This window comes from Nannobrachium achirus, assembly GCF_963921795.1.
Source record: "Nannobrachium achirus genome assembly, chromosome: 3".
NCBI classification, from domain to species: Eukaryota; Metazoa; Chordata; class Actinopteri; order Myctophiformes; family Myctophidae; genus Nannobrachium; species Nannobrachium achirus.
Window position 1 is genome coordinate 28,199,372 of NC_137812.1, and position 18,349 is coordinate 28,217,720.

Below are 18,349 nucleotides of genomic sequence, written 5' to 3' on the forward strand. Positions count from 1 at the left end.
TCAGGCCAGGAGAACCTCTCCCTCCTCCACCCAGAGGAGGTCCAGGGTCTCGGCCTGCCGCTGCTCCCGCTGGTGGATCCTCCGCAGGCGCAGTATGTAGAGCAGGATGGCCAGCAGCACCACCAGGATGCACAGGGAGAACAGGTGGTGGTTCATGTAGACGAAGGAGGAGCGCAGCCAGCTGGAGCTCTGGTTCTGCCGGAAGATCTCCTGCTGCAGGTCCCTGGAGACGGGACAGGTGGGAGGATTATTATTTTAGGCCTAGAATTATTGAATGCTTTAACCAGTGAAAAATAGCAGATATACAAGCTCACAGCGCGGCGCGCTGCGAGCTTGTAGATCTGCTATTTTTTTTAAAGCCGTGAAAATGTGTGCAACTTTGAATATATGTATTTTCAAAGCGAGAGTTTGTAACTCAAATTTTGCTTCTGGGTGGTCCCTGGAACTAAATATTTTGAGATGGAGGTCAAATAAATATCATTTTGAGGGTCGATGGCTAGCCAGATTGCTGACATAGAAACATACGTTTTTCAAAAAATCTTACAAGGATACAAAAGACACTTATAGAATCGGGTTAAAATTCAAATTTTCATGATTTAAAAAAAAATAGCAGATCTACAAGCTTGCAGCGGTTTCCACCCGACAACGACGATATGCTATAAATATAAGGTGCTGGGAGTGAAAATTATAATGTAGGCGTGCCTCGGATTAAAAGAATATTTATAGGGGTGCCCAGCCAAAAAGGTTTGTGAACCCCTGTTCTATGGAATCCAAATGACTGAAGTCAGACGTGTTTTTGGGAGTCACTGGACTCACCTGAGAGGCAGGAAGCGGGTCTTGAAGAGGATGGCTCCCAGGGTCCACTGGACCTCCTTGTCGTACACCAGCTGGGCGGTCTGCAGACTGCGGTAGTCCTTGGGGAAACGGAAGCCCGAGTGCAGGACCTCGTACATCCAGGCCGATTTGAAGCACTGTAACCTGGAGGCACAGAGGACGGATGAGCTTCAGGATTCAGGGTTCCCACCCATTTTTACCAATTAATTTCCAAAACTTTTCCAGAATATTTAACCCAATTTCCAGGACTATATAACAATAATTCAGCTCATTAATAAGTCGCGTACTCCTCTGCGCAATGCCCAAAGACAGGTAGTGTATGCCAGTGGTTCTCAACCTTTTCAGGCCGTGACCCCCGAAATAATCATATTTTAACTGGGGACGCTGACGAGCATTACGAGTTGAGAATTTTGTATAACACTGTTCTATTGTGAAAATTGCGAGGCGTTGTGAGCATGTAGATCTGCTATTTTCACAATTTCTGCCTCTAATATTTGACAATTTGGCCAATGTTAAATTTGTCATTTCAGAGGTATTAACAAAATCAATAACCAAAGACAATGCATAGCTATTTCTTCCAGGACCTTCCAGGACCCTTGATCAATTCCAAAACTTTTCCAATACTGGAAAAATATTTTTCAAATTTCAAAATATTTCCAGGAATTTCATGACCGTGGGAACCCTGAGGATTAAACAGGGAAATGGTGAGCCAAGAACAATGACCAAGACAGCTGTTGTACAGTATGCTTACTTGTGGATCAGCAAATAATATGCCAACTGAATTTCAAGCTGTGGACAACGTATTCTTTCGCCTGCCTACAAGACAACTCTCAAGGTGCATCGGAGGGTTTTATTGACCTTTTGTGAAGGTTGGATCAGGCCAACGAAACGCCACTACACCACTTTCAACAACATTGTCTAACTCACCCGACAAACATCTACAGCAGCTCATACTGTAAGTTAACCAACATCCATTCTACAACATTCAAAACAGCTCATAAAGTGTGTTCTCTGGGGATTCAAAGCTGGCTATTTCTGTTTAAATGACACAACTTCCAGTAATTGATGTAAACAAGGAAAATCAACACCAGACAGTGATGCCATCATGGAACATTTCATTGCAGACACTGCAGAATGAACATGCAAGTGTTTTAATCGACACTGTTGAGGCGGCTCTAAGAAAAATTATACATTTCACGTCCTGCTTTGTTGCCACAGCTGTACTATAAGTGCATATGACCCCCCAAAAAACTAAAAATATAAAATAATAATTATTTGAAAGAAATACTAACATAAAAAAAATCAAGCTTGCAGAACACTGTAGTATGATCAAGTAGGACATCCATTTTACAAAAAAAAAAAAAAAAGAAAAAATCTGCCCCGATAGCAACGATATATTTGAAAATAATCGAATCAAATAAAATATGCATGACTAAATGGGATTGTTTGTGTACTATATACAGAAATTTGACAAAACTTAGTGGACTAATTAATAATTGGATTAATGATTAAACCCTGTATGATGAGATGACTTACTTCAGTCTGTTGATGTCTGCCTGTTGGGAGAACAGCTTGCTGTCCAGACGTTGCTTCAGCGTAGACCACTGGGTGGCGCAGTACTCCTACAGAGAAACACACACACATACATAGGGTTAGGTCCGGAACTGGAGGAATCGGACGAACCAGACCCAACATTGAGGAACCAAAATCGGTTCCATCACATTTGGAACCGTTTCCGGAGCGGGTTTATCACACTGCCAGGGCTGGTACGTGGACTTCACGTCTGCTATACTTCAGTGGTGAAAATGGTCTGGAACGGGTCGGTACAATGTTCCGCAAAAAATATTACGTGCTGGCACGCCGTACCACTAAGAAGAGGGGACCGTCAAAAGTCCATGTTATAATCTGCCCCTGACTCATGTGTCCAACAAGAAAACAGTGGCAACACATCTACTAACGGTTAGATCAACATACGTTTTAGTTTTTATATAATGCCTTTTACTGTTTGTATTTACTCCTCGGAGAGGTTTTGTTTATTCACAAGGCACAACGTCGATGTCTGTGGTCAGTTCACTTTACAGGTTGTAGATCCGGATCTATAACGGATATGGAAACGGCCTTGGTGCGTGCCTACAGTATATGTGTGTGTGCGCAGATTACTGGATACAGTAGGCGGGCTCTACACCAGAGCAGACCGTTGAGCAGTAAATAGATTACTGCAAAACCCTAGCGCAGGGGTCTTCAATGTTTTCAGGCCAAGGACCCCTTAGTAGAGAGAAGGATGAAGCAGGGACCCCCACAACCTGTCCATAGATTCTTTAGTTTCATCGTTTGACAGCACAATCTAAGTGTATTTTGGATTCATGACAATGTCTCCCCACTTGTAACTGTAATGTCCCCCCCTTTCTCCGCTCCCTCCACTGGCTCCCGGTTGCGGCCCACACTGAATACAAAACACTGTTGCCGACCTTCAAAGTAGCCAAAGGTACGGCTCCTCCATACCTCCAAAACCTGATCAACCCCTTCAACCCCACCCGTTCACTCAGATCAGCCAACACAGGGATAATGACCTTAAGAACCTTCGCTAAAAAACCCCAGGACAAAAATCCACTCGTCCTAGACAATTTTCCCTCCTGGCCCCCAAACTGTGGAATAAACTCCCTGTCGCACTTAGAAATACAGACTCACTCCCCTAGCTTCCGCCGTGGACTGAAGACTCACCTCTTCAGACTCCACCTAAACCCATAGCACTAATGTAACACTCCCGTTCCCTCAATGACCATACATGAAGCTAGATAGCATTTTTAGGTTTTAGAAAGGTTTTTTACCGATTAAGTGCGTGGTCGAACTATGTTATTGTTTTTCTAGATTGATATTCCTATGCCTTGTTATATTGCTGTTGATGTACTGCTATATTATCTTACTTATTATATTGATGTATTACCTGCTTATTGTAAGTCGCTTTGGATTAAAAGCGTCTGCTAAATGCCTAAATTGTAAATTGTAAGGGGAATCGAATCGTTAAGGAACCAGAATTGTTAAAAGACGTTTCCATGACTCCAGTCAACATTGTCAACATCCTATAAACCAGTGGTTATACTTCGGCTTACGCCGATGCTGCACAGCGAAAATAGCTGATCTACATGCTCACAACACCTCACATCGCTTGACATGTGAGCTTGTAGATCTGCAGTTTTTGAAAAGATGTTCACCTATAATGACATGCAAAAAATGGGGATGTCAGGTTGAAAGTGTTTAATACACTCAACCAAGCACTGAATAAATCAAGATAATCCTGAAGTGTGATCATATTTGTTTAATATATTTATCATATGTACACACATGGGAATAAAGCAAAAACCAAGTTGTTGTTAGACAAGTCCCAATCTGTGATTTGTGAAACAGCGTGAACTAGCACTGTTTCCTAAACAGTTAACACATTATGAAGAGTTGTTATTTCTAGTTATTATCATTCATCATCACCTTATGTTCTTGCTGTTCTGCATACAGTACAGCCAACCAGTTGTAGGAATTGCAGATTGAGACTTAAATATCCGAGACCATTAAGGGTTCAATGGAAGATACTTCTGAACATGTACAGTACTCTATTGCCACTTTCATTTGGCCCATTCTAATACTCTTTAATCTTATAAAGAATGCATGAAATCGGTCATGGCGACTGAGAACTTTAACCCCCTTACCTTGGCATAACGAGAGTACTTTCTGCTGTCGTACTGTCCTCCTATCCTCAGCACGTCTTCCATACAGTAGTAGAACTCTGAGAAGCCATAGAACTCACTGTTGCTGAAGTCAATGGGTGCCTGGACAGTGGAGACAAACAACACGTGGACTTATACCCATATCTATATAGGTCGAACTTGATTATTATACTTTTCTAGACAGACATGGTGACTAAGAACATTTTCTCTGTGGTATTGTACTGTACACTTTGTTTTCTCAAGGGATAAACACAGGTTTTGTATACTAGATGTGCCTACATTTTGTTTCAACCACTTCATTTTGGACAACTTCTTGGCTGTCACCTGATGGCTTGTTTAACAATTATAAGATTAAAATCTTTAATGTATTCAGTCACGGTATATTTATACATTCCCAATCTCGATCAATCATATCGTTCACATAGTTTGAAGACATCATTATTTAGTTTGAAGCATTTTGAAGCTTTTTAGTTCTGCAAGTGTATTCTAAAATATGAAGATTTATAACCAAAACCTGCAGTCTTTTAAACATACTGCCATTCAAAGTTTGTCAGGTGGAAACTGTTACTTTTCAGGATTCAACATTTTTTTCCCCTTTTTTTTAAAGAAGAAAAACAGCTACATTAGCAGATCGACAAGCTCATCTGATACTTTTGATCTTGTATGATCAAGTAGGGAGTTAATTTATGAAAGAACTAAACAAACAAAATTATAATATGGAAATATGAGGGCTCTGTCCACGTACGGGATAACAGATATACGGTATAATAAAGTTTACCAGCGACAATATAGTAGACTAGTGGAATAGTGGTTTAAGACTTTCTTGGAACAGAAGGTCCTACCTGGTAGACACCCCTCGGGGACATGGTTCCATTGTGGAGGCCCAGGAATGGACGCACGGCGTCCTGACACTGTGCCCAGTTCCCCTGGCCTCTCAGGTACACTGTGTGGCTGCCGCGGACCACCGTGTCCGACAGCTCAGCAGGGAGACAGGGGTCCAGTAAAGGTTTGTCTTCACTCAGACCAGTCTGTGCTGTTAGCAACCTGTGGACATCCAGCATGAAAAGCTAAGGTTTTTGTGCATCATGCCTGTAAAGGCAATCGGACTACAAAAACTTGCCAGTGAGGGATATGGTAATTTGTGAAGCTCTTTCCAACGCGTGGTGCAGTTGTCTGGAAAAACAGGTCTTGAGTGCATTTAAAAGCGTTTATTTTGAAGCCAGATGAGATGATGACAGCATGAACAAAAGCCGAGTGTTTAACTGTAAATCAACAACTAACTGGGGACTGGAAATAAACAGAAAATAACTCAAAATAACTGAAAACAAACAAAAGCACGGCACGGTAGAAAAACTTTGTGGCTTCCCACTCTGATTGCCAACCCCTGGCACCTGTGCCCCAGTGACTCCCTCAAGTAAACTGTGCCCCGAAATTGACTCGACCCGCCTATTCCCGGTAGTCATAGCAACCTCACAAAAGCACCTTTACAATAAATACATGGCAATCAAAATGATCAAATTGGCTACAACAATGCCTTTTGAAGCACATCGAGTCTGCGCTTGTCCTATTAGATGTGCTATAGAAATAAATGTGACTTGACTTGACTCCATACACCTCAGTGCCTTCAGGGGAACCTGAACCCTGACCCAGTGGCAATGGTAGCTTGTGCTGCACTTCTGCACTTCGGTCGCTTGACAAGGACTACCTTCCTAACCTAGGACGACTGTAGCCTTATTTAACTGGAACTATAGTTGTGCTGACTCTGACCTCTAAGGGCCTTTCCAGGGAGGGTGCTCATCATGTGCGTCTTGCTGTGTCATCCTTTGTTTTCTTTTAGTTTTTCTTGCACTCACCGATGGACACTTTTTTTGTTTGGCTCTGCACTATTAGGTTGTGTTAGTAGTAGTATTGAGTATTTTGCTTGTGTTTGACATGGCGGTGAGATACTTGTAGCACTGACTAGCATTGACTGTTATGGACACTTTTGTTTGGCACTGTGTTCATAGTTGTGCTTAAGTATTGCTTTTTTAAGTATGGTTGTTTCACTTATGAGCATTGACTGTTTTTGTATATATTCTTAATTCCCGTTCTTTGGTGTACCTTGCTCTTTACTGTACACTGTTCAATTGTTCTTTTTTCATACTTCTCTGTAACTTTGTAAATGTCCTTAAACTGCTGTGCTGCCTCCGGCTGACTGGTTTTCCCCCTTCGGATAATAAAGGTATCTATCTATCTATCTTGAGCAGTACAACGCAGTGAGAGGCATTGTGAGCTTGTAGAGCGGCTATTTTCACAATGTTTATCTGAGGAACCGAGTCCAAGTGTCAGGGTGGGGGGGTCCCCTGTTCGAATATGATTCTTTTGGGGTGTCACTGCCTGAGAAGCATGGGAACCGTTACCCTTGGCCTAGAAGGTGGTGAACAAAGTTTAAAGTCAAACAGTCACCTGTGTTAATGGAAATGCTTCCCCTCTGCCGTGTGGTTTGTTTCCTATGTATCTCTATCAGCTACGGTTTCAGAGTAAAGCCCTTTAGAAGACAAGCCATTAATGAAAGTGAAACTTGACTGTGGTTTATATGTAGAATACAAAGCCTGCTTTTACCCTTATGTGTGGCTTGGTTTGATCTTAATAGATTTTGTGGTGGGCAGCAACATTGTATACATATATATACATTGTATAAATCCCACAGGATAAAGTTGCCGTCAATATTGCGGTTGTGGATGGCGCAGGTCGGCTCAGCTGTCACTACCGTCTCGCGTGTCACACCATGCACTGCGGTGACCCCATGCATCCCAGAATGAAGCACTTGTAGAACTAATTAAAGAGTTATAGTTATCTAGTCAGAGAAGATCACTTCTCTGCTGACAATCACTTAAAAAAACAAAAACAAAAAAAAACCAGAACGAGCGTGTTGCACTGCTAGCGTTTTGCGTCTGGTATTTTATTTATTTTTTCATATACACGGTTAACCGTTTTAACATCTTATCACTACTGTGTGTGTGACTGTTTGTAACTAAAAATAATAGTCTTTATTGTCCCCTCAGGGATATTCATCTTCTCAGTCTGTTCCGACAGAAAAACACATAAGCATATATATATATATATAGCACATAACAATAGAACACAAGACAATACACAAAGTCCCCAAAATACACAAAAGATATCCTATCAGCGAAGAGCAGTTTGTTTAACGCTGCAACGGCCGCAGGGACAACCCAAATGAACTTTTGTCCTGTGTCTTCGTCCAGATGGCATGAGTTCGAAGTGACGATGTAAGGGATGGTCAAGTGTCATTTGCTCTGGTGAGTGCTAAATGTGTGATGGCTCCATTGTTCATATCCGAAGGGGTGTGTGTGTGTGTGTGTGTGTGTGTGTGTGTGTGTGTGTGTGTGTGTGTGTGTGTGTGTGTGTGTGTGTGTGTGTGTGTGTGTGATAGGGCATTCACGAATAGTGATTTTTTTGTATTCGAATTATTCGACCATAAAGTATTCGAATATCGAATATTCGACAGGACTGGCCAAACTGTCAAATATTAAGTAAGCAAGAGGCGAACATTGTGAAAATAGCCGATCTACATGCTCACAACGCCGAGGCGTTGTTGTAGATCTGCTATTTTCACAATATTTATCTGCGGAACCAAGTTAAATGTAATACCTACAATTCCAAGTGCTTGTCAGGGTGGAGGTCCCCAGTTCAAATATGTTTATTTTGGGGGTCGGGCCTAAAAAGGTTTGAGAACCCCTGGTATAGAGCATTAACAAATTCATCCACCAGGGGCATTGACAACTCATTCTTATGACTTCCAATCTAGCCAAGCTTTATAAACTATATATTTTTTAAAGAAAAGAAAAAGCGAATATTCGACTTTGGTGAACAGGGTCGAATAGTGACTTTGATATTCGAATATTTGAATATTTGGTGAATGCCCTAGTCCTAGTGTGTGTGTGTGTGTGTGTGTGTGTGTGTGTGTGTGTGTGTGTGTGTGTGTGTGTGTGTGTGTGTGTGTGTGTGTGTGTGTGTGTGTGTGTGTGTGTACCTGTTCTTAGACAGTGTGCTGTTGACCAGCATGTCCTCGTAGCGCTGTCGGGCCATGTTGCCACCGAAGCCCAGGAAGGTGGTGACGTAGACGCGGTACACGTGCTGCGTGCGCTCCACGTCACAGCCCAGGTTGAACTCTGCCAGCAGGCTCTTCCCTGCCTCCTCCTGAACACACACTGAGGTGTTAGTTACCGTACTGCAGAGCAACGTAAGGTGTGTGGGTACCTAGCACTGTGTCTTTGCCCTTTTGGTTTTAGTTAGTTTTATTTCGGTCATGATTCAACAAACATACAGAATATAGTCAACAATTAACTTTTGGACGAAAAGGTACAGGCTGAAGCTGAAGCTTTTCAATACTTGTAGTGGGCGGCTTGTAATTATGGCAACCTAGAAATTCAAGCTTCTTCTACTCAATCCCAGTTGGCTTTGCTTAAATGCTAGACCAGGGGTCTTCAACAGGGGGTCCGGGACCCCTAGGGGGTCCTCAAAGTTACTACAGGGGGTCCTCCAAATGTTTGAGTGATAGAAACTCTTTTTATTCTTTTTTATATTGCACTTGAACCCTAGTGTCCATATTCTGAGAACTGTAGCCAAAAATACCAGATCTACAAGCCCACGTTGTGATCTTGTAGATCAGCTATTTTCGCCAAAGAGGTTTGGTGTACTGTAGAGGTGAAAAAGAGCAGACTAAGTACAGAGTGAAAGGTCAAGTTTATTAGGTAATGACGGCTGAAGTGGTTAAATATCTGAAAACACAAATTGACATGAATCCAAAATACACTGATGATTGTGCTGTCAAACAATTAAACTATATGGAATCGCTGAAAAGGTTGTGGGGGGGTCCCTGCTTCATCTCTCTCTCAACTAAGGGGTCCTCGACCTGTAAATGTTGAAGACCCCTGTGCTAGACCATTGAAGTTGTTCTGATGCTGTTTTGATGATATCGCACTTGGACATGGTTGCTCACCTCGTCTGGTGAACTAAAGGTGACAGCACTGGGCACCTCATAGGCTATCTGTAGTGAAGCCCCGCCCATATCCATGATGCCCACCGTGCGCCGTCGACTGATTGGCTGCTGGTTCTGTGACCCTGTCGTCACCTCAACCATGGCGTCTTCTGTTGAAGGGAATGAAAACACATTTAATTATTTCTTCTAAGTCAGTGTTCAGCGGTCAAATTAAATAAACTGCAAATGCTTATTTTCATTGCACATGCATAGATGTGCGTGTTTAGAAGAACATACAGTAGCTGTCATAGTTAAAGCCAACAAAGTTAATAATGGTCAGATTTGGATTGATCCATCTTATAACAGTGTCACGCGGACAAAATGGCAAATGTACACGCTCACAACTCGTTGTGATGCAATCATGTGATGTGAGAGTGTAGACTTTTGAAATATTTCAGAAAATGTTTTTATATTAAAGATTTCTTTTAAATGTTTGTATTATAAGAAGCACAATAGGGATGCCAGGTTGAAAGCGTTTACAGTAACCATTGCACACTCACCCTCATCAGCATGGTCAAATCTGCCCAGCACAAAGTTAATGCCGATCCATGCATACACTCCTGAGGTAGAAAGGCAGTATCACAACATTAATAAGATAGCCGCCTAGCAAACACATTCAGGTAAAACAATATCAGTGGAGACAACACACACAAGTCTGTAAACTGATACGTTTATCCATTTATGTAATTGCACAGTTAAAACAATAGAAACTAATCTTGTGCCTAGAATATGTGTCTAAAAGAGATATGATGGCTCAACATTAACAGCCAACTCAAGGCAATGTGAGCATTGAACAGGTAATCCCACTTATAAACTCACCTTCCTGTTTGCCAGATATGACCTCAGCATGTGACTGAGAGAACAAGAAATCAAACTCAAGGGGAACATCGGTGACCAGGTCCTCCAAGATGGCAGTCTGTTGGCTAATGACACACAGGTACATAACTGTTAAGCAGAGAAATTTGGATTCACACCTCGTTCAAAAACTGCAACACGTTTTGAGCTTGTAGATCGGCAATTTTTGCTATGCATTGGGGCCTCTGGAGTGAATGTGAAAATATAGAAGCCCTCTCCATCATGCCCACCCCTGGATGATCTAAAGCAGGGATCTTCAACAGGGGGTCCGGGACCCCTAGTAGGGGGTCCTCAGAGTTACTAAAGGGGGTCCTCCTTCTTTGACTCCTTTTTTTCACGCTGCAAGGCGTTGTGACTTGTGAGCTTGTAGATCTGCTATTTTTGGCTAAAGTTCTCAGGATATAGACACTAGGGTTCAAGTGATTAATATAAACAAAGATTTAGAGGACCCCCTTTAGTAACTCTGGGACCCCCTAGGCGTCCTGGACCCCCTGTTGAAGACCCCTGTGCTCTCGTCCACATCTAAGCTTGCGCAAGGCGTTGTGCAACTAAGTGGTCCTTGGCCTGAAAACGTCGAAGACCCCTGATCTAAAGCTCACCTCTCTGGCAGTAGCCTCATGCCTGCGGTGCAGAGGATGTAGAGCGGGGTCTCCTTGTGCTTGGCCCTGGGGACGTGTGCTGCTGCGAAGCTGAGGAGAGGCTGGAGGTAGTCACTGGCTTTGGTTGGCTTCTGGCCCAAGGTGGAGATACCTGAGCATGAGGACAACACAACAAGGCTGGGTGTAAGAGGCAGAACTGAGCTGCACTCCCGGAGAGATTCTCCGGCTAGTGTATCCCCCCGCCCTTCTGCTCCAAGGAATGGCTAAGCTCGGTTAGCATACTATAAGAGAAACTGCCAAACATCTTTACACTTCTTGTGTGAAAGAGACAAGCTAATGTATTAGTTATGATTTTGGAAACAGGTCTTTGCTCAACCAGGTTTCTATGTAGGCTCACATCCTGAATATCAGTTATCAGAACTAATTATATAACGCATAAACAACATACAGCACAAGGTATAGCTGTAGTACATACTGTAACTGTAATACATCATATTTTGGTAAAATGCTATTTTATACATTCCATTTAGCTCCACTTCTACTCTGTATTCTTTATCCACTAGCCGACTAGCACATCATGCAAAACCAAATGAAAAGATAAATTATAATAAGTAAACAAGGTCCCTTTTATAATGCAAATGTTATCAATTGACATGAATAGATGTATTGTGCAGTAGTCTGCTTTTTTAACGTTCTTAAAAACATTCTTATTTCTTAATAAATTATGGCAGCTGTTCAAATGTGCCGGAGGGGGCCAGCCAGCCACCCTCGTGGAAACGGTACAAAATAAACACAACATAAAACATAAAAAACACAACATGTTCTGTCCCTGGGGAGCAAAGTACCACGTCAGCTTGTAGCCTTCTAGGCACACTCCCCGTCCAATCTAATCTCTGTGCTGTGACTAAGATAAAAGACAGCATCTGGTATGAACCACGACAACATGCTCACTTAACCCATACATTTTAGTGTAGCAGTGTTCTTGTATGTTTCTTGTTGCTATGTATATGCTGTCGTCGCATTGTTTTTTGTTCCCCACATAATGCGAATCAATTTTGTTTAGTCTTGCTAGTCATGCTACGAGTCTGAATAAAAGATGGACATACCAAATGAGTATTATACCCAAATAAACTAAAGGATTATAGCAAACTAAACATATTTTAAACTTGGTGAATCATTTTGGGGGTGCACGGCGCCAGAGGTTCTGGTCGTGTGTGTGTGTGTGCGTGTGTGTGTGTGTGTGTGTGTGTGTGTGTGTGCGTTTAATCCAAATAATAATAAAAAGGATCACGAGGCTCTTGAGGAACACAAATATATGTTTATATTTCCATGCTTTGGTATGAGCTTTGGTTACTGACACACACGCACGCACGCACGCACGCACGCACGCACGCACGCACACACACACGGTCATGAATGAAGATAACCAATCAATCGCATGTGAGGAATCCTCAAACCCTCTGCTGCCTGTATTCACAGTGCAATTATATAATGGCCGACTTGTGAATGTCTCCATATACAATATATACTTGTATACTGTATATGTGTATAATGAGGGAAATGTTCCATATTTCCTAACCTGGGATCAATACTATTTTAGGGTTTCAGATCCAAAGCAGAAATAACTTTATGTCATCAGGCGGCCGTTTCTTTTGGTATAATAATTCGCATTATGTAGGGAAAAAAACGAATGAGACACCCACCGGAACACAATTCTTTATGTACCGGATCACACAGACCAGTTTAGAACGAATACCAGGCTTTCCCCTGCGCCCTACTTTAGGTACTCTTCCAGGCATGTTCCTAGGAGGGTTTTCACCTCATTGACACAACATCCCCAGATCTGGGAAATCTCGCTCTTTCGAACGACCATCATTTCGACAAAGGAGTGTCGGGAGGGTTAGCGACTCACCCCACAGAGGTTAGGTTAGGTTAAGAGTTGGGTGTCGAACAGATGACACGAAACGCTCCCCCCCCAGATCTAACCCCCTAACCCTAACCCTCTGTTTTGACAGCACACACATTTACCAATGTGTGGGTTGCATAGGAATAATGTATTGTGAAATGTGAAATACGTGTCCACACCGACGCAACTGCCATTGGAGACAATGGTTGAAAGTAGTTGCAAGTACTGTAGTTGCATGTTGCAAGGAGTTGTGTTGCAAATCATTCGTCTGGACTGGCATACTATTTGCACCTTTACTTTACGTTTTACTTTCTGCTTTAGTATTACTATTGTTATCTTATTGGATATTTTTGTACAAAGTGTTGCCACAGCTGTACTGTAAGTGCATGTGGAAAGACAAACATACAGTATTTGCTTATACATTTCTATTATACAAAACTGCCTACGTAGGGGTTAGTTCATAGTGTGTGCTGGGTCTGGGACATAAGTGGAAAAAAAAAGAAAAGAAACACCCTCCTACTTAATTAGGACAGGATTTATACTTGGTCGCATGCCCTAAATAGCAGATATACAAGCTCACAACACGTAACGAATGTGACATGTTGTGAGCTTGTAGATCTGCCATTGACTGAGCACGACACCGGCACATAAACAAAGTATAACGGAGCCCTTGCTCACCAGGTTTGATCTTCTTGACCACAGGTCTGCGGTCGTGGTCCTTCATCTGCTTGATGTCCAGCAGTGTGTGGGGGTTGCCGTTGTGGGGCGGCCAGAAGTAAACGAACACCCTGGAGCCACTGCTGCCACAGTCCACCACCACCCCGTAGTTCAGGGACGGGTTGAGGACATCAGTGGCCTCCATGGTCTCTGCTATGGACAGGTATCTGTGGAGGAGGTGAACGTCAATGAATGGTGGAAGAACAATTTGTTTGAGTTAAAAATTGTGATTTATATAGCACCTTTTCCCAAGGCGCTTTACATAGATTGTGCATTATATTCACCCATTACAATAACCCATTCACACACACACACACACACACACACATTCATACACCGATGGCAGAGGACACCATGCAAGGCACCAATCTGCTCACCGGGAGCAACTAGGGGTTCAGACTCTTGTTCAAACTCTCCGTGTTCTATGGCTATACAGAGCTGGATTTTTCATATATCCCGGTTTTTCAGATATCCACATAGAAAAATATCTAGGTCCACACAAGAAAGATATCTAGGTCTAAAATAATCTGAGTCCCCATACCTCCACTGGGGGACAAGCACACACACAGTAAAGTCTTAAGAGATATCCGGGTAGCGTGTCTACACGGAATAAGTGGAGAGATTGAAAAATATCCGATTCACTGGATCCGTGTAGACAGGGAACCCGGATATCTCTGAAGACTTTACTGTGTGTGTGCTTGTTAGACCTAGATATCTTTGTCATGTGGACCTAGATATTTTTCTGTGGATATCTGAAAAACCGGGATATATGAAATATCCAGCTCCGTGTAGCCTATGCCTTAGATGGCAACTCTACCCCTGAGCCACTGTCGCCATATAGGGTTTATCAAAATCCAGTATTTTTTTTTTCACACAAGGTTTTCATACTTGCAGACAGAACTCCTGTCACGGCATATTGGATGAATATAAACTAGTAACATAAATCTAAAGCAGAGCGCAGCTTGTCGAGACAGTTTACTAATGCGCCCAGGAATAATTAAGTACCTGCAGTGCAGAGTTATAAAATGATAGACTTTATTGATCCAGAGGGAAATTCACGTATCATAGCAGCACCATAGTATAGTAAGGATAAAACCAAGTAGATCCACCAATATGTACAATAACACCAATGGCATTATCTGGAGCAATTCACCCACTTCTTTACACCTGTAAAGATGTTATGGAACAATAACATCATTTCTGATTCCGAAGTGCATACAGTAGGAATACATGTACAGATTTTACTTTTACTTTATTTGTTCATTTACAGGACAGTGCACGAACATTCAACAAATGTACAATAAAGTGAATCAATTGAGCATGATGTTATGCAAACATGCCAGATTTAGCTAGAAGTGAATTTCCATCCGTACATGGAAATCAAGAGTAATGTGTATCACCAAAACAGTAACAGTGGGTAGTCTGAGCAGGCCTAAGCAGGCCTCCAATTAGTGTATACTATCCCAGTAGTCAAGAGCAACAGAGTGAATGAGCACTGAACAGTCACTACGCATTCATCCAATTCTCATGCTTTTCTACCTCACAGACCTCCTATATAGGATTCAACCTAACCCCTGCTAATTATAGGTGGGATGGCTCAGGGCTACTTGCAATGGGCCTGGACTGGTTTTCAAGATACTCAAGGGGCCCATGTACCTGTCAATCTACCTCAAAAGAGTGAGAGATGTCCACGGGCACCGACAAGCCGTGGTACCGCATTCAATGACCAATACAGAACTGATTTGAACTTTCTTTCTTTTTCCTTTTTTCAGGTCATAACCCATTTAGAACGGGTACACATTATTGTGTATCATTATTTTATGCTTTAACTATTGAAAAATAGCAGATATACAAGCTCACAGCGCGGCACCAAGTGCCGCGCTGCGAGCTTGTAGATCTGCTATTTTTGAAAAAATGTTAAAATTAGAATTTTGAACCGATTCTATAAGTGTCTTTTGAATCCTTCTAAGATTTTTTGAAAATGTTTCTATGTCAGCAATCTGGCCAGCCATCGTCAAAGAAAAGGTCCTTTTCACTTAACTGGAGCTCAGTTAGTCTGTTCTTGAGAGACTACTATGTCAGTGGTTCTCTAACCTTTTCATGTGAAGGACCCCCAAAATGATATTTATTTGGCCACGGACCCCCATCTCAAAATATTTAGTTCCAGGGACCACCCAGAAGCAAAATTGGAGTTACAAACGTTCGCTTTAAAAATACATATATTCAAAGATTTGCACACATTTTCAAGACTTTTTCAAAAATAGCAGATCTACAAACTCGCAGCGCGGCACTCGGTGCCGCGCTGTGAGCTTGTATATCTGCTATTTTTCACAGGTTAAAGCATTCAATAATTCTAGGCCTAAATTTAATGGCGTTAAGCTGGGCTTACTTGTTGAGGCGGTGCAGGCGGTGCTGCTGGGGGCCCAGCAGCTGGCTCTGGTAGAGGCCCAGGAGCAGCAGGGTCATGCAGGTCAGCAGCAGCAGCAGCAGCAGCCTCTGCCTGGGGACACAGCCGCAGTACCAGGAGGCAGGCACACAGGACAGGCTGATCCTGAAGAACAACATAATACATGAGAGATTATGAGAATGAAAACATGTCACAAAATTGTATCCATCATCATCATCAATTCATGGGCTTCATGTGTAGTCCTACACCGGCCATGTTGAGGACCAACACAGGTCAAGGTGTTCTGATTGGCGTAGAACTAAATAGGGCTTGGAGCGCAAAGGGCATAAGTGACATTTTCACAAGATAGCTTTTCATTGATTGTAGTACTTTAATTAAAAACATTAAAAAAGTACATTTTAAAATATATTCATTGAAGCCTAATCTGTATTAAAGTATATATTGCTTAAACATGTCGTTTTTGATTAAATTATTACAATCAATGGAAAGCTGTCCAGTAAAATATTTGAGAATAGAATAGAAGAAACAAACAAGCAAACAAACAAAAGTATGAAGTCATGGATGGACCCTTCACCAGATACCCCAAACCAAGCTTCACTCCAACTGTGCTAGAATAAATAAATTATGGTTTTGGTGCATTAAATGTACACAGTACAAGTCAAGTCATCCTTCCATACAACATACAGTATATTGTGAAATCAGCTGGGCGGACATCATACATCTCACTGGATAATGAGATAATTGACAGGAGTTATCACACTTACTTTGATAATTAACCTCCATAGTGCTCTAGATTGCTGTTGCCAAATGCATGCATATCTATAAAGATAAGGCCAGTAATACCAGTCTTACGTAATGACTATAAGAGTGTTAAGTTACTGATAACTGGTAAGATGGGCTGAAAGCTTTCCTAAAAAAATCTATTGGTGAAGCATAATATTCCTTTCAACAGTGGTTGTACTCCCTCAGGGGTCCATGAGAGAGTTCCAGGGAGTCCCCAGCAAAATGATTGATAGTAAGGAACTAAAACTTTCATCAAAATCTGCTATTTAAAAATAGCTGATCTACAAGCTCAGTGTGTCTTGATGTGACACGTTGTGAGCTTGTAGATCTGCCATTTCCCCCCAAAAAATAACCAGGAAAAAATAAAAACACGTGGGGAAAGTTTAATATTTTTACATTTTAACAGCATATGGGGTTTTTGTATGAGGGTCCCTGGCACAAAAGATTTTCAGATGTGGGTCCACGACCAAATACATTTGGGGTCTTTGACATGAAAAATGTGACAACCACAAACCACGAGTTCTTGAGTGCATTACCTTGCCATATGTTATAGAGTGAAATACAAGACTGTGCACAGTTGTCAAGTCATGGTGTGGTTTCTTCTGTTGTGCTGCCTGGAGGAGAGTTGAGAAAAGGAAACAGAGCATGTATGTCACGATATTGATTTGCATTAAATAACAACAGACAAGACATTCCTTATTGCTAATATGTAATTTAACTAGTCGCCACCACAATACACCTGGCCGAATTAAATCACCATTTAGCCTATGACAGCATGTTTTTCCCTTTGCCAGAGGCAGAGAAGAGATAATTTGCTCACAAAACATGTAACAGTTATTATAAGAGCACAATATAATGATAAAGTGCAGTGCATAGCTAGCAACAACCGGCTTCCTTGTATCCGGGCGTGCCATTTATCCATTGGTTACTTCCATATGGTTATAATGCCAATGATGTGTGATCATCATACACTTACCGTGCGTGTCCAAGACTTGTTGAATTGGTCGTTGTAAATGTGTTATTATTTGTTTAGTACAAAATGTAAAAAGCCTACTTCCTCTGTTATGGAGATTACTACAGAAGCAGGCAGGAGAGATCATGCTCAGATGGGAAATGACAAAACGACGTATTTAAATCCAACACATTACGTATATCCGGGTGGGAGTGGATTTTTTTTCGCCTGTTGTTTTGTAAGCCACGTCACACGTGCGCTGAACTACGCCTCCCTGTGGACAAATGCCCACATGACAGGTAGGCCTACAGTAGATTGTACAGTAGAATGAATGAGTTGCCAACTTGCACTGGACTGGTGGTGGTAAAAGTCTAAAGTCATCACATTGTTTACTTGAGTAAAAGTATCAATACTGCAACGTAGAAATACTCTATTACAAGAGAAACTCCGGAATTCGCAAATCTACAAGCTCACAAATAAATGCATTGCGAGTAATGTATGTTTTATCATAATAATCTACAAAGTAAAAAGTT

General features: G+C 41.9%; 2 protein-coding genes across 2 annotated transcripts in view; one reads left to right on the plus strand and one right to left on the minus strand.

Moving 5' to 3' along the window:
* LOC308282154 (uncharacterized protein) overlaps window positions 1-18,349 on the plus strand; it is a 313,805-nt gene that overhangs the window by 59,774 nt on the left and 235,682 nt on the right. The window lies entirely within an intron of this gene.
* Window positions 1-18,349, minus strand: part of LOC308282155 (ectonucleoside triphosphate diphosphohydrolase 7-like) — a gene marked incomplete at both ends in the record, with an annotated part of 19,088 nt that continues 739 nt past the window's right edge. The window contains 12 exons of the mRNA XM_080722499.1: window positions 1-223; window positions 817-978; window positions 2,371-2,456; window positions 4,536-4,655; window positions 5,396-5,597; window positions 8,590-8,756; window positions 9,559-9,707; window positions 10,098-10,157; window positions 10,417-10,520; window positions 11,052-11,202; window positions 13,636-13,841; window positions 16,064-16,225. Of these exons, the coding sequence (XP_080578625.1) occupies window positions 1-223; window positions 817-978; window positions 2,371-2,456; window positions 4,536-4,655; window positions 5,396-5,597; window positions 8,590-8,756; window positions 9,559-9,707; window positions 10,098-10,157; window positions 10,417-10,520; window positions 11,052-11,202; window positions 13,636-13,841; window positions 16,064-16,225 (1,792 nt within the window). The remainder of the gene's footprint in view (window positions 224-816; window positions 979-2,370; window positions 2,457-4,535; window positions 4,656-5,395; window positions 5,598-8,589; window positions 8,757-9,558; window positions 9,708-10,097; window positions 10,158-10,416; window positions 10,521-11,051; window positions 11,203-13,635; window positions 13,842-16,063; window positions 16,226-18,349) is intronic.